The sequence below is a fragment of the Knufia obscura genome (genome assembly GCF_036327395.1).
Source record: "Knufia obscura strain CCFEE 5817 isolate CBS 148926 chromosome Unknown scaffold_18, whole genome shotgun sequence".
NCBI classification, from domain to species: domain Eukaryota; kingdom Fungi; phylum Ascomycota; class Eurotiomycetes; order Chaetothyriales; family Trichomeriaceae; genus Knufia; species Knufia obscura.
The window spans coordinates 187,206-202,434 of NW_027042704.1; the positions used below are offsets into that span (position 1 = coordinate 187,206).

The 15,229-nt window shown below is 51.8% G+C and overlaps 6 protein-coding genes across 6 annotated transcripts; 2 read left to right on the forward strand and 4 right to left on the reverse strand.

Moving 5' to 3' along the window:
- Positions 1-223: 223 nt before the first annotated feature.
- PMZ80_010534 (uncharacterized protein) lies at positions 224-1,405 on the forward strand (the record flags this gene model as incomplete). Its single annotated transcript, XM_064878923.1, has 1 exon — positions 224-1,405. One exon carries the CDS (start codon positions 224-226, stop codon positions 1,403-1,405), a length of 1,182 nt encoding a protein of 393 aa, XP_064725324.1.
- Positions 1,406-1,491: 86 nt separating this feature from the next.
- Positions 1,492-2,892, reverse strand: PMZ80_010535 (uncharacterized protein; the record flags this gene model as incomplete). Its single annotated transcript, XM_064878924.1, has 1 exon — positions 1,492-2,892. One exon carries the CDS (start codon positions 2,890-2,892, stop codon positions 1,492-1,494), a length of 1,401 nt encoding a protein of 466 aa, XP_064725325.1.
- A 2,264-nt stretch (positions 2,893-5,156) lies between these two features.
- On the reverse strand, positions 5,157-5,522 carry PMZ80_010536 (uncharacterized protein; the record flags this gene model as incomplete). Its single annotated transcript, XM_064878925.1, has 1 exon — positions 5,157-5,522. One exon carries the CDS (start codon positions 5,520-5,522, stop codon positions 5,157-5,159), a length of 366 nt encoding a protein of 121 aa, XP_064725326.1.
- A 460-nt stretch (positions 5,523-5,982) lies between these two features.
- PMZ80_010537 (uncharacterized protein) lies at positions 5,983-6,801 on the reverse strand (the record flags this gene model as incomplete). Its single annotated transcript, XM_064878926.1, has 1 exon — positions 5,983-6,801. One exon carries the CDS (start codon positions 6,799-6,801, stop codon positions 5,983-5,985), a length of 819 nt encoding a protein of 272 aa, XP_064725327.1.
- A 619-nt stretch (positions 6,802-7,420) lies between these two features.
- Positions 7,421-10,366, reverse strand: PMZ80_010538 (uncharacterized protein; the record flags this gene model as incomplete). Its single annotated transcript, XM_064878927.1, has 1 exon — positions 7,421-10,366. One exon carries the CDS (start codon positions 10,364-10,366, stop codon positions 7,421-7,423), a length of 2,946 nt encoding a protein of 981 aa, XP_064725328.1.
- A 1,403-nt stretch (positions 10,367-11,769) lies between these two features.
- Positions 11,770-14,879, forward strand: RCE1 (CAAX prenyl protease; the record flags this gene model as incomplete). The annotated part of the gene is made up of 6 exons (XM_064878928.1): positions 11,770-11,824; positions 11,946-11,992; positions 12,219-13,068; positions 13,788-14,090; positions 14,142-14,417; positions 14,479-14,879. 6 exons carry the CDS (start codon positions 11,770-11,772, stop codon positions 14,877-14,879), a joined length of 1,932 nt encoding a protein of 643 aa, XP_064725329.1.
- Positions 14,880-15,229: the final 350 nt, after the last annotated feature.

The following is a 15,229-nucleotide window of genomic DNA, read 5'->3' on the forward strand; positions in this document are numbered from 1 at the left end:
TTTCCCGCAACTGCCAAATCGGGACGACGGGAGGCGGAAGGCGGATCGGAAGCATGCCCGAGTCTATCTTTGTCTACTGTACCGACCTTGTAACATATTAAAGAAAATGCTCACACCAGCTGCGTGTGTTCATTCTGCACAATCTGATCCTCCCACTACCAGAGTACCAACACTAATTGACTAGGACCGAACCACTTGGGCAATATTCACCAAAGCATTCAAGATGGATGTGATCAAGGACCTTTCTGGTTCAGAACATGAACCCATCACTTGTATTGACATGCACACATGTGGTGAGCCAACGCGCATAATCATCAAGGGCTATCCTAGCCTGACTGGCTCCCTTTTGGAACAGAGATCGCAAGCAAAGTCGCAATACGATCACATCCGCCGTCGACTTATGCTGGAGCCCCGAGGTCACTTCGACATGTACGGAGCCATTCTCAGGCAAGAAACTGAGCTGACTAAGTCAGGTCAAGCTGATATTGGCGTTCTATTTACCACCAATGATGGGTACTCGACCATGTGCGGCCATGCCACCATTGCGCTAGGTCGCTTTCTCGTCGATACCCACGATCTTGAGATGTTTCCCAACAGGAAGAAGCTGCAACTCGATTCTGAGAAAGGGACGACTTTCGTGAGGCTTCACGCGCCCTGTGGCCTCGTGGAGGTCACCGTACCGACTAAAGAAGATGGCATGAAGTCGGATCCGTCCCGGCCAGTGACGTTCACATCAGTCGACTGCTTTGCTACAGGTCTGAACATCACTATTCGCCTACCGAACAATCCAGTGTGGCCTTCGGATTTCTCCATCGTTGCAGACTTCTCATACGGCGGCGCGTTTTACTGCTTCGTCAATGTCCGCCAGCTGCCTTTCCTAAATAGTCTAAGCAAATTTGACATGGATGTTGCCAACCAGTTCACCAAAGCGCTCAAGGCGACTATCAACAACGATCTAGAGTTGTCACACGTCTTCCGACATCCCAAGGAGAACGACCTGAGCTTTTTATATTCCGTCATTCTCGTGGACACCGATCTAGGCGTACCGTTGCCAGGCAGCCAAGGAGCAGAGTCAGGCCTATGCTTCTTCGCCGATCAGCAGGTCGATCGTTCTCCAACCGGAAGTGCCGTTTCTGCTCGTCTGGCGCTCGCCTATGCGCACAAGAAATTGAAAACGGGTAATTCATGGACATACCACTCGCTTGTGTCTTTGAAGAGGAACGACCGCGCCGCCTTCATGGGCACAGTGCTTGAAGAGGTCAAAATAGATATACCTATGCAGTACCCATGCGTGAAGACTCAGATCGAGGGGCACGCCTCATATACTGGTTATCACACATTCGTCGTTGAGACAAACGACCTACTTGGCAACGACGGCTTCACCATGAAAGGCCTTGCGGAATGAAGTCGACAATGCAAATATCCAAATTGAGCGCTATCAACCGCTATAGTAATTTCCTGTGGTTTTCTGGCATCACACACAATTTTACCTCACAGCTTACTCTTGGCCCCAACATTCTCACCCGTCGCCGCCTCATCCGTCACATTCGACTTCTCATCCAACCCCGTATTCTTATACCCAAACAAATACGCCGCCACCTTCCTCATCTGTACCTCCTCAGATCCCTCAGTAATCCTATACCGTCTGAAGTGCCTCCAGATATGCTCAAACGGCTGGTGTCTACTATACCCATTCCCACCATGAACCTGAATCGCATTATCCGCCGCCTGCGTACACAGCCTATTCGCATAGTAATTGCACATCGAGATCTTGTGTCCAAGCTGCTTCTCGATCGCAATCCACGGTGGCATCGGCGAGTCGGGCTTAGAATACTTCTGCTGGATCTGGTCCATTTCGTTCGCGGTGCGGAGGATGAGGAGGCGGAGCATCTCGGCTTGGGTACTGAGTTCGACAAGCGGCCATTGAATGGCCTGGTTCGAGGAGAGCGGCTTGCCGAAGACAGTGCGGTTCCGCGCGTACTTCACGCTGCGCTCGATGCAGAATCTTGCGGCCCCGCAGGAGGAGCTAGCTTGGCGGATGCGGTTCTCGTGCGTGAAGGTTTGGGCTATAGCGAGGCCGTTGTCGTGGGGTCCTAGGATGGCGGAGGCGGGCACCTTGACGTCCTTGAAGAGGATGGTGGCGTGGTCGGTGGGCATGTTGAGGGTGTACTCGTATGATTGGATGTTGACGCCTGGTGTGTCGGCTGGGACGATGAAGGCTGTTATGCCGATCGGTGAGCCGGGCTTTCCAGCAGTACGTGCGAATACAAGCATGTGTGTGGCGTGGTGGGCGCCTGTCTGCCAGCGCTTGTTGCCGTTGATGACGAAGCCGTCGCTGCCGTCTGCGAGCTTGCATGGCTCGGCTTTGGTGTCCATGTGTGTTGCGTCTGAGCCGTGGTACAGTTCTGTTAGGCCGAATGTCATGCGGAACTTACCTTCGAAGCGCATGGGGATGTACTTCGATTTCTGCTCCTGGTTGCCCCAGTGGTAGAGCATGAGGAAATCAGGGAAGTTGCCGACGACGCTGTGCTCGTTCTGCAGGTCGTTGGCGAGACTGACGCCTCCGCCGTAGACGGGGTGAGATGCCATGTGGAGTCTGAGGGCACACATCCAGAGGTTGGTGTTTGGGTGTTCTTGGCCGCCATATTCCTTGGCCAGTGGGAAGCGGTAGAAGCCTGCGTCGTCGGCTAGCTTTCGTGCTTTGCCTAGGAGCTGCTCCCATTCGGGGTTTGGTAGACCACCTTTGTCCCATAGTGTTCTTGATGGTTCTCGTCTGTGGTCGAAGAAGCGGTTGTTGTCGTCGCTGTGTTGGAGAGGTAGAATCTCGGCGTTGATGAACTTGTCGACCTTGGAGATGAACTCCTGCAAATCTGGAGAGTAGTCGAAGTTCATGTTGGCGATGGTATGGCAATGACAAATTTTGGCTATGTTACGGACTGACGCAAGCTGATATCTTGCCTGGAAGCAAGAACCTTACATATCCAAGAAGACTCGGCGATGCTCTAGTCAGAACTGCGGAGACTGGCCCTCCCGAAGATCTGGGGTACTCCGCCCGAGGTCGCCGGCACGATTTGACCGAGGCATCTTTATCACGTGATAGGCTGTCAGGCCACTTCACTCCTATCCCGACATGGCAAGCTCAACACCTCCTCTTTCCTCCATGTCACCACTTCATGCGTGGTAGTAGCTTTTTACTCTCACACCACTACCGAATCGCCCTGCTACGACTCCTGCTTCCATTCCATTGCACGTATGAACATATACGCTCTGGCTAAATCCACGTCGTCGTCGTGCAGGACGTGATCCTCAGTACTTTCGACCCGTGTTGAAGATGCAGGTTCAACAGCATCCCCACGCTCTTCATCTCTAGTCTCTTCCGCGCGACTCATTCTTGCACAGTATCTGATCAGGTATGTAGGCATCAAGAAGAGTGCCGATATAACCAGAAACCATAACAGACAGATATGAACTATTGTTATCGTTGATGAGACACACCCATCCTGTCGATCCGTTGGTGGTACAAAGCTGAAGCCGTGCGCTTTGATGAACGATACCATGTTTGACGATGCGTTCATACTGCATACATGATGGCTGTACAAGTCCGAGCCTGCGAATGGTGAGGACAAGCCGCTATGTAGGTCAGGGTACCGTCCGAAAAGAGGCCATCCGGTTATCAGCCATCCTAAGCCGATGAGGATGTAAACTGCGACGATGAAGAGGCTCCGATACGATGGAAAAGTCATGGTTGTAATGGCTTGGTCAGTTCGTCCGAACGGCGCGGCGATTCACTCCTGGTTGACTTCACTCTCAAATCCTGCTTACGTATGACTAAACCACTGTCTCGGATCTTCTTCTTCTTCTTCTTCTTCTCCTCCTCCTCCTTCCCTCGCGTCCCAAGCGGCGTTGACGCGCGATGCAGGGGGCGCAAAGAATTTCCGGGAAAAGGCAGTAGAGCACTAAGAAGGCTGTGACCAGTGCGATAACGAGGACTAAAGAGAAAGCCGATACGATCTGCGTCGTTTTGTCAAGGCTGGCCCACGCTTTGTTGAAGTTGCAGATCGGCCAAGGATGGCAGGTTGATGCCGTAGTCGTCTCGTTCTTATCGAGACTGACGACGGACATGGTATGAAGAAAAAGAAAAACGAAAACTTGGATACGCAAGCATCGAGCGGGTCCGCCTGCTTTATAGCTTGGTCCAACATATGGACGACCACACCTCCCTACAGACTGGAGCCTCGATTGGGTTTTGACGCACCGTCGAGCGCAGGACCAAGCAAGTACATATGGCTAGTGTGTGATCGGGCTCGCATACTATCAGTACCCAACCATAGCTGAGCACGTTTGAGCAGCTTTCGAAAAGAGGTATTGTGATACTAACCATATGTGTCGCTAATGCCATGAATAGAAGTTTTTGTTCATCAATACCGAACATTGACCATATCTACTACGATCGAAATCAGACACCATTATTTCCAGGCCGTTCTGCGCTGCATGGGACATTATCGTAGCTGGAACCGCGACTGATACTCGTAAGGCTCGGAAATACTGAAACCTGACTCGCGATCTGCAACCCGTAAGGACATCAAGCAGTGAGGTCGGCGATTCGTCTGTGGTGTATTCTGAGCAACCTTGTGGGCCAGGGTGGTTTATGCAGTACAGTACTGTCGTGCTGACTATCTAACATCAAACAGGTGGGTCCCTCAATAAGCTTTCCGCTATCTCTCACCGGACCATACTCTCGCACCACGCCAAGCCTACCGGCATTGGTACGCAATTGCCTCATCGTGCTCACCCTTTCGCACCTGCCGCTCATCACCCAAACATTCAAAACATGCTCGCTGTTTTCTGCGCGTGCATAGTCCCGCCATATCGATGTCAACCCTCAATCAACTCATGCTGAGCTCTTTTTCGATCCGCTTTTGCTTCTTCGTGAAAACAGATTCACTTCCGTCTGCCGACTGCTCTCACCAGCAAGGGCGTGATCCTCAGAAGCCGCAGCCGCGCTGTGCAAATCGTTAGTCCGATCCCAGCCGGCACAAATTGACACGTGGTCAGCGTTATCCTTATCCCGCAGCTCTCTTCTTTGTCGTCGCTCTCTTCGTCGTGAGTTGGTTACCATCCTTTAGCTACAGTTCCAAAAGAAGCCAAGCATATTCTCACGACCTGTGCCTCCCAGAGCCACCCCCCGCATACGCCGGCGGGGGCGCCTGCACCGCCTCATAAGCCGGTGCCGGACCCCTCGGCCTTACCAGCACCTCGAATCTCGCCTGCGGAACCACATACGTCGGAGGTGGCGTTCGTGGGCTTGCCCTTCTACCTTCCCTTTCTCCTCCTTCTGCGCCTACGTCTCTCAACCGATAACCCTGGACCTCTGCCGCCGGACGTCGGCGTCGACGTCCGTCTCGAATGCTGTCGTAGATGGCGATAAAGCAGGCGCCGCAGCAGCCTGCGCAGCAGAGGGCTAGGGCTAGGAGGGATACGAGGATTGTGGCTAGGATGGTGAAGAGGAGGGAGAATTCCATTGTGGTGCGGTGGCTTGGGGGATGTGAGAGTGGTGAGGAGTTTTGAGGCTTGACTTGAGGTTCAGGAATTAGGAGGAGAGACGGGTAGTGAGGTTGAGGTGAGGTGTAAGGTAGTTTTGTAAGTATTTGACTGAGCGATTGCGTCCCATGCCATGACGCTGGGTATTTATACAACGTTAAGCATATATTCATGATCATGCAATGTTGGTCTACACGGTCAGAAAAGTCCGGCTCAACCAGAAGAACGGAAACTCAAGCTGGACCAGGAAGTGCAAATTCGCTCTTATGCGACAATTTATGATTTGACAAGACTCAGGCACACTGTTCGTACCATGCTTTGCATATGAGCATGTTGCTAATTGCTAATGCACTCAGTTAGTGCGCAGACTGGCGCGCAACTTCGCTCTTCTCAATCTAGCACCAAGAAGCCTAGTATCCTCTCACAAGACCACATGCCTGCTCAAAACCCCTTCATCCATGCTGCCCTCGTAGTCATAGACTGGTGGCGGCGTACTGATCGTGTGCCACTTCCACTTCCACTGCCACTAGAACTTTCGCCAGTCCCAACCCGTCCCAGCTTCCGATAAACCTTAGCCCTCATACTATCAACCCGTTCCGGAGTCCTAATCGACCCATCCCCAAACACATCCCCACTGTGCCTCGGACACACCTCCCCACCACACCCCTCCTTCATACAGCGCCAGCAGAGATCGCGAGTGTTGAAGGCGGGGTTATAGCTGTATCCACCGACTTTCCTCGGCGCTACGGGTGATTGCTGGTTCTCGAGCTCTGACGGTGTAGGACGCGGTGTCATGGCGATCGAATTGCTAGATACTGGTTTTGAGCGGCGTCGTCGGCCTCGGAAACATAGGACGCAAAGGGCTGCTATGCCGGAGAAGAGGAGGAGGATTGCGGCTATAATCAGGGCGATTATGTAGCCGTTTGGGAGGATATTGTTTGTGGAGGGGAAGGTGGTAGGGGAAGATCGAGATGTCGGTGTCGATGTCCATTGGATTGAGGTTGCGGTACGGAACGTCGTTGGGGTCGAAATTGAGGTGTGATGTCTATGGTATGTGAGTAGGTATGGTGGTGGAGGAGCACGGGCGGAAACTCGAGTGATTAGCGTGTTGAGATGTGTTGGTGTTGGGTTGGCGGTCGAGACGCGGGTGACGAGGGTATTCAGGTGTGTGGGTTCGACGGCTGAGACACGTGTGATCAGGGTATTGAGATGGGTAGGCTCGACCCAGTGAGGGGTGCTTCGTGTTGGTAGTGATTCCATATCGATCGTGGTCTCCTAATTTCGCTATCAGTGTTGCCGGTGCTCGTATGAGACTAGCTCGAGTCTGTGAGAGGAAGTAGCACTGTAGCAGACGTGAAATCGAGTGGAAGAGGCAGACCGCGACATGCAAGGACTGCAGATTATATACATTTTGTGGGTGAGTGTTGTTCTTCTTGGTTCAATAGTCTGTGGTTCGTGAATGAACGTGCCTGGTATGTACCATAGTGTTGGTAGCTGTGTCGTGGTGGTGGCCAATGAGAAGGCTTTATTCTAACTCACACTACCATCGGAAGTAGAGCATAGTTTCTGCCTGGTACCAGACTCTCCTCTTGAGCGCATTTAATGCCTCGATCAGGGTGGCGAACGTTTTTGCCTTGTCAATGGACTGGCACGTCCTGCATGCCGCTCAAGCTGTGGCAGTACCAGATCCAGAGAATCATGCTATAATTCTAGCATGTTACTCATCAAGTCAGTAGCATTGAGAAGCCCGTAAAGGCTGTAAGAGTAATCTGTTCATCCGACGATTATGTCTGTGTGCAATATACAAATGACTAAGCGCTAGAACGCAGTACAGGACAATGCCTCCTTATGCCAAACGGGTATCATCCAATATATCATCCTATGCCCAATGGCCCTTGGTGCCGATCACAGCGAGAACTATCACGATAACGAGAACAACAGCTCCGACACAACACATCCACCGATTCATGCGGCGCCACCAACGCGCATTCTGCCATTTGACCTCCTCCAGACCACGGATGTGCTTCTCTAGTCGGAGCCTTGCAACAATATCCGTCTGCCTCCAGTCGTCTGCTGAATTCGATTGTGCACCATAACTGTTGTGTAGTCCTGCTTCCATTTTTTCGAGGTCATGGTAGCTGGTCGGTCTAGTAGGCAATGGCGTGAGAGCAGCAACAAACCACGTTGGTGGAAACACAAAGCCTGCCATGAAGCAGATGACCTGAAAGTCTTTGAGATCGATCTTGAACCACGAAGGTCGTCCAACTTCGTCAGTATAGCCATCGGATGGTTGCCATCTCGGTCGAGCATTGTAAGGGGCACCAAAGCCATGCGATGCTGAGGATCCCGTATGTAGTCTACGGTCTTGGTGTAGGTGAGGCGTCGGCAAGCGTATGAAGCGCGCAGGAGGTCCGAAGCTGTTTCTCGATGGTCGCCAGGGTTGTCTCGCGCTCGTGGACTCTGCGCGCTGGAGGCTAGCGGCATACTCGTGGTCTTCGAGCTTCTCTGCTTCTTCCATTGTTTCTGGTTCTTCAATGATGCCATTCCAGTGAAATCGAGGGTCAACAGCTGAAATCGGCGCAGACACGCGTCTAATGGTATGTCGGTTCCGATATGCAGAAGGTGGTGGAGACAGCAACTCCGACTGAGGCCGCACTGGATTTGAAACTAGAGGGCCAACGCCAGCTGTGGTATGAGATTGTCGAGCATTGAGTCGTGGTCGACTCGTAGGTAAGGGAATAGATAGTCTGAAGCTTTTGATTGAAGAACGAACAGATCGTGATAGGGATTGTCGTAGATTTGACGTAGTAGAAATTGTCTCGTATGACGAAGAAGGGGGTATTGAAGCTGGCACAAAAGCACGGCGCGAAGACGGCCGAACTTCGATGACAGGATATCCTAGACTCTTCGAAGATTGGTAAAGATACTGGAAGGAGTCTTGGTAGAAGCCTGAGTAGTATCTGCGAGCCCACGTGGGTACCACGTTTTGGCTCATATAGCTTGCAGAAGAGCCAGGCCGGTATGAGATGGAATCTTCCCTGCCGTAAGTGAAAGACTTCATACTCTGCAGTCGGCCGTCCAAAGACGTTCGTAGAGAGTCAAAACGTGAAAGGGAATTGCTGCTTGAAGATGAGCTAAGATATCCAGCATTTCGTGCTTGGCTCAGAGCTGCTGCGAAGGACGAGTGTTCTCGCGGTAAAGCTCCAAGTTCATCTGTGGCTTCGTGATGGTCGGCGTCAGAGATCATATTGATTTGTGAGCTGTTAAGGTCATGCTCTATCATGTAGGCTTGAGCAGGTGCTATTGATTCTGAATCCAGATTATCGTCTAATTCTTCTGAGGATACGGAGACTCTAGAAGCACTTCGGCGTGGAATGTGGAACTGTTCGAGGTCGGTAGATGATAGCTTCTGAACCTCAATGTTCGCAACAGACTGGATAGGGGACAATCTCTGAACATTATCTGTTTCGAGCTTCGCCGGTCCTGAAGTGTTTCGTTTCTGCAACGACAGCCTCTCGAACTGATTGACGTTGGGTGCTCTCACGATAGGTTGCTGTAGCGGAGGGCCTGGACTTGAACTCAAGACGCTCTGGAGATTCGTATGAGCACTCACGATCGAGCTTCGATCTGCACTGAACGCTGCAACAGGCATTCTAAAGACTGGACTCGATGTCGGCTGAGATTGGGAGTTTGCGCTTTCAGCTTCGGGTGGTGACGATGGGAGCACCCTCGAGTCCGAACGTAAAGAGGCATCTGAGCTTGCTGGCACGTTCCGTAACGGTGGGCTAGAATGCGTTCGGTTTCGACCAGCAAAGAACAGCGGAGTTCGGCCGGCATTAGTAGAGCCTTCCATATCTGACCTCTTTCTCTTCCTCGAAATGGTCGATACCTCTGAAGGGGTAGGCGAGCTCGACCTTTTTGGGGAAGAGGTGCCCAATTTGACAATGTTGGGACTCGTTTCTGGCTCATCAGCCCCCAAGGATGGTGGCGTAGGATCTGTTGAAATCATACTCGAGCTATGATGGAGCTGTACAAAATTTGGGCTTGATATGCCCCCCATCTGGAGTCCTGAACTCGAACCTTCAACAGGATCTGACGAGGTCGCAACATCGTGGAAGGTTGGGAGACTAGGACTCGATGTGCCGAAGGTCCTGAAATTTGGACTTGAGCTAGCACCTTGATTTCTTACACGGGACGCAAAAGACTGTTCGGAGTCGAGCGGCTGAACGTCTTCTGACAGAGTAGGGAGCATAGCCAGGTCATCCGCAGAGACTTTCGGCAGGCCGAGCATGTCCCAAGCACTACGGCCGGAAAGTGCCTCGCTAGAGCTTACACTTCGTAGCCTCGAGCTTGTTGGTCGCGATGCAGGGGATGCCACCGCGGTGGAAGGTCTGGAATGTATCGCAGTGGATGGTCTCGAACTCTCGGCCTGCGCCTCGTACATTTCGCGAAGGGCTGTAACGGACTGCTTGAGTTGTATCTTTGGAGCGCGGCGCACCCTTCGCTCATCTTGCCTGTTTTGCGCTCGTGTCGCAGAGCTCGAGATGTCTGGTTGCGACCAGTTGAGGAAGAGGTTCGGGAGCTCAGTTTCGACGTTTTGCCTGCTCCTCTGCTTTCGTATCGTGCTTGGAAGGAGGACATGTTGCGGCTTCGTAGGAAAAGGTGTGGTGGTGAAGATGTCAACATCCGTCAGGTCCGGCTTGCTTTCTCTCCGCAGTCTCCCAGCTGCTTCGTTCTTCTGCGACGGGGTTCGCTCTGAGAGGGGGCCGCGCTTCGGGGTGGTTCTCTTCGGAGTTCTCTTTGGTGTAGTGGTAGGTGAGGACATGTTCCATCAATCCATCATTCAATTCCCTACAAGATAGTCGATTATTCGGATAGACTAACAGATATGTTGATTCAAAAGAATGACTTTAGTTGGAATTAAACGAGTGACTGGTGGGGAGGAAGGTAAAATGGGCCGGATACTCCAGGTATTTGTCTCGGAAAAGGTTATGCTATGATGTCGAAGCCGTTGCGATCATGTCTGACCGAATCGATAGCTCAGGATGTACTCAGTAAACTGCGCAGGTCATATGCATGCTGCAGGGTTAAATGAAGTGAACCAGTTTTTCTGCAGGTCCTAGATCGATGGATTCTCGGTAACCTTCACCGCCGCACTTTGAGCCTCCTTGGTCTCTGACGATGAAAGGTATATTTCATCGAAAGATAATCAGAAATGCCCAAGGAAAGGTCTCACTTGCGGACCGTGAACCTCGCAAGCATGGCTCGGGTGTACATGCCATGAGGTCTCTCACGGGCCTTTGCTTCATCGATTCTCGATTACCCTGGCGTGTCAGTGGCCGGCATGTTGTGGAAAAGGAGCTAGGAATGTGGATAAGCAATCAACACATCTGCCACCGCTCGAAAAAAGCCTGGCAGAAACAACCGATACGCGACGCGTTTCGGCTACAAGGCAACGCGTCCTGACCACTCGAAAGAGAGGAAACAACAACCATGGAGACAACGAACGAGCAGGCGCAAAACTAGCGAGGATGGCCGAAGTTTATGGTGAAGGGAAATGCGCTCGGTTATTTGCAGTCCTGTTTTTGTTAAATGCAGTCCTCTTTCTTGGCTTACGGCACTACTAAGCCCGATTCTGATCAAGCGATACCCAGCAAAGCTTCCTGCTTGATTTCATCGCGAAGCTACTACAGTAACACCCTTTGTTTACAGGGCTACTAGCACAAGCGATACTGAGTAGGAGTAAGCTAAAAAAAGAGGTAAGCCGGTACCTCTCAAGCAATAGCCTACTCAGGTTTATGTTGGTGGTTAGGTGGCTAGGTGGCTAGGTCGGTGTTAGCTGCTAGGTCGGTGTTGGCTACTAGGTGGGCGTTGGCTGCTATGTATCTAGGTTAGGGTTGGTACTGTAGAGTGGTCGATTCAATAGAGCTATTTCGAGGGAAAGAGCAGCCCTTACTAGCGTATGAAATGTGACTGCATTTACTTTTCGTAGGACTGCAAATAACCGAGCGCAAGGGAAATGATGAATCGTGGCAGAAGTGCAACCGGGATGTTGTGTGGTTGGTCACGATCTAATTTCCGAGGCCTTGGAAAAGCTAGTTCTGCTCCTTTCTGGACACAGTCGCTGGCCTGATTGGGCCTAATCAACGTTTCCCCATTGTTCGGCACTTGCTCATCTGACGGCATCAAACGTCTGTTCTCGATAAGATCTTTTCTTAGATCATACACATGGCACCAGTCGATGTGCTATGGAGATTGGTAGACACTGCCACCGGTCGCAAAAGTGAGTCTTCCTACGGCGCAATGTGAGCACCAATCACGGGTTTGCGTTTGTTGTTCGATGGACTTGTCTTCCCATTCACCTAGGGTGGGCAACGACGATAGCATGCTGATTACTCAAACAGACAAGCATGAACCTGCCATCTCCGCAACTACGGCGGCTCTCATATCGGTAAGTCTTCGATCTGCGAGTGAAGCAGCCTCCAAACCGACATACAAGCCCTTGCAATATACTTCGGTCATGACCACAAACACCTATGGTCGGTCGCAACATGGTCTCAAGTGCATGTTGATGTGGTTGCATAAAAGCAGCCTTGCATGAAAAGTTGTGCTTGATGATCAGTACCAGGCCATGAATATGGCAGACTCGGAGCGATATCTGACAACTCATCGGCCAGATCCTCTTCACCTCTCTTTACGTGCTGCCATTCTACCTATCTCCGCGCACACGGCCATCTCCAACACTCAATCGAGATGCGCCAAGCGTCATCCAAGCCCGCGTTAGAGCGGTGACCATAACCGTGACCCTCTCAACCACCGTTACCTTCTACCTCCTCCACAATAATGGCCACCTCAGCCTCGAAAATTCGCTCCACCACCTTGGCCTCTGGCCTATCTCACCATTCGTCATCCTTCAACCACTTCTCTTAACACACATCCTATACTTTGGCCCTCTATACAACGACATCTACCTCGATCGAACCCTCTCACCAATATCCGGCATCTGGTCCGAGCTAGTCACCAGCCTCTCCTCCTCAATAGGTTACAGAAATTACATCGCCGGTCCCATCACCGAAGAACTCCTCTTCCGAAGTGTCATCCTGCCAATCCACCTTCTCTCACCCCTCGCAGACTCACCGAAGAAACTCGTCTTCCTAACACCACTGTACTTCGGCATTGCCCACGTACACCATTTCTACGAGTTCCGTCTTAGTCACCCAGACACACCGCTCACACCAGCTCTGCTGAGAACGGTCTTCCAATTCGGCTATACGACTGTGTTTGGCTGGTATGCGGCGTTCGTGTATCTACGTACAGGAAGTCTCTATGCTGCCTTCATCATACACGCTTTCTGCAACTACATGGGGTTGCCGAGACTGTGGGGTAAGGTCAGAATCCGGCACGCACTGTCCAAGTCATATCGAGCAACGCAGCTTGGACCTGTGATGCGTGGAAAGGACGACGATGAACGAGAGCCGTTGTCTACAGGGACGGATCAAGGTAGCGCGAAATGGTCCTTGACTGGTGGTATGGATATGGAAACAAGGCAGACGATCATTTACTACGTACTCTTGCTCTGTGGCGTGTATTGTTTCTACAGATTCTTGTTGCCACTCACTGAGTTCAAGGAACTGGCATTGGTAAGGTTCACAAAGAAGTGAAGTCTTCACCGATCTCAGGTCGAAGTCATCTATTAGTGTCACGGATGCGCAGCGTGGCTAAAAGACAGAATCCTCACCTATTCGAGAATGAGATTGTGGCGCATCAACATATATTATCAATCCGTGACAATTAGTATGCATTATGCGTTTCTCTAGGCATTGGGGGAAGACACTTACGTGATGAGAGTGGAAGCGGCGATCGAGTGGCTCTCGTTCCATTGTCTTCTGGTAAGTGCTACTTGCAACAGGCCATCCAGCGAATGGTGTTACGCGACCACTCGCACAAAGTACGGTACCTATCTGACATCTAGCATGCCACTGTTGCAGCTACTACGTGTCCGATAGGTTGTATCCCTTTGTTTATGCTTGTTCCGCAAGCGATTGCCAAACGACAAATCTTTTCAGCGGCGCTAGGATTCAAGATATATCTCCATGTTGCCTATTGCACTCTCTCATGATCTCGCGTCGCATCCCTCAGTCATCGCGGGCCCCATGCCTTCCAAGTGGAGACCTGGCCGTGGCATCAAAGAAGTACTGGATGAATTAGAGCTGTCTGACACTCACGGCAAACTGCTTCGGAACCAGCTTCTGATCTACATCGATGTCATAACGACGATATCACACAAGCTGTCGAAGACGACTACGATGGCCTTCCACTTGATCATAGTGAGAAATTCCTCGACCGTTATGGCAAAGAGCATTTCAGTCTTGGTCGAGCAAAGTGGTCTTGGCCACATAACAAGCAGAATCTCATAGACAGAGTCGCCGAGATCATGCGTCGGCAGCATGCCTACAAGCAGGATCCTGCTCGTAAAAGAGCCCGCTCCAAATCTCCAGAGTCAACCACTTCAATGCCAAGGAAGAGCTCGAGGAGATCAAGCTTGCGGAGTGCGTACTTCCGGCATAGCGGGTTACGTGATTTCTCTGACCACTCTCCAGGTGACGATCACTCGAATACTCCAAGCTCAATGTCCACCAGAAGCGCAGCCAACACCAGGCAGCCTGCCCCGGTGCCTGCGAGCGACAAGAAGGACGAGACGAGGAATATCAAGTGGCAGGACGACAGCACCCCAGGAGTGGATACGCTCCCCCACCGCACCCGCGCAACCCACAATCGGCAGTCCATAGACCAAGCAAAGCGAATGACACCTCCAAACCAGCCCACGTTCCAGTCTCCGTCGCTACGCACTATGTACCAATTCATCCCCCCATCAGGTGCGACGGCCACAAATACTCCAACAAATCGAGCGCACCAACAACCGCAGACCGGTCCCAGTAGTGACTACACCTCACAGCCCACCTTCCAGCAAACGTCCCACCACAACCGCCACAACCAGCATCGAAGATCATCCGTCCTCTACCCAGTCAACCCCAGCAGATAACCTCACGACTCCCAACCCGCCAACACCAATTTCCGCACCAGTCCGCCTTCACACCTTCTCATTTCCCGGTGTACCCGGCCCCTTCAACGTACCAGGCGACGACATAGCCAGCATGCTGCATACCGTTCTCGCGCGCCTCGAGATCTACAGGCTCGAATTGGATCTGGAGGCGCAGGTAGAAGATCAGTCGAGTGAGAGGCTGGAACTGCTGACGGAGACGAGCATGAGGGTGTCGGATATGCTTGTGGAGATTGAGAAGCGGGCGAGGAGGGCGGCAGGGAGGGAGGGGACGTGAGAGGTGGGACTATCTTCGCCGACTCGACATTCTTCGTCACCTCGACATTCTTCGTCACCTCGACATTCTTCGTTAAGTCGACTATCTTCGTGTGGTTCTGGAGCTACGGGCATGTTCATGGAGCTGAGAGATGAAGGGATATAATGTATGGGCATTACAAATTTTTACAAGCTTAACAGGATCGCGATACGTCAGAAAAGAATAAGATCGAGTCTGAAGCCTCTAGTAGCTAGGGTAATTCTCATGCTATTACTGTCCTCAGCGCCAGCGTACAACTTGAAGACGATCGCTGTTCGTTGTGGCCAAGTCTAGCCGAATCATTGCGATCCTAGTTGAATAGAGTTCGCATG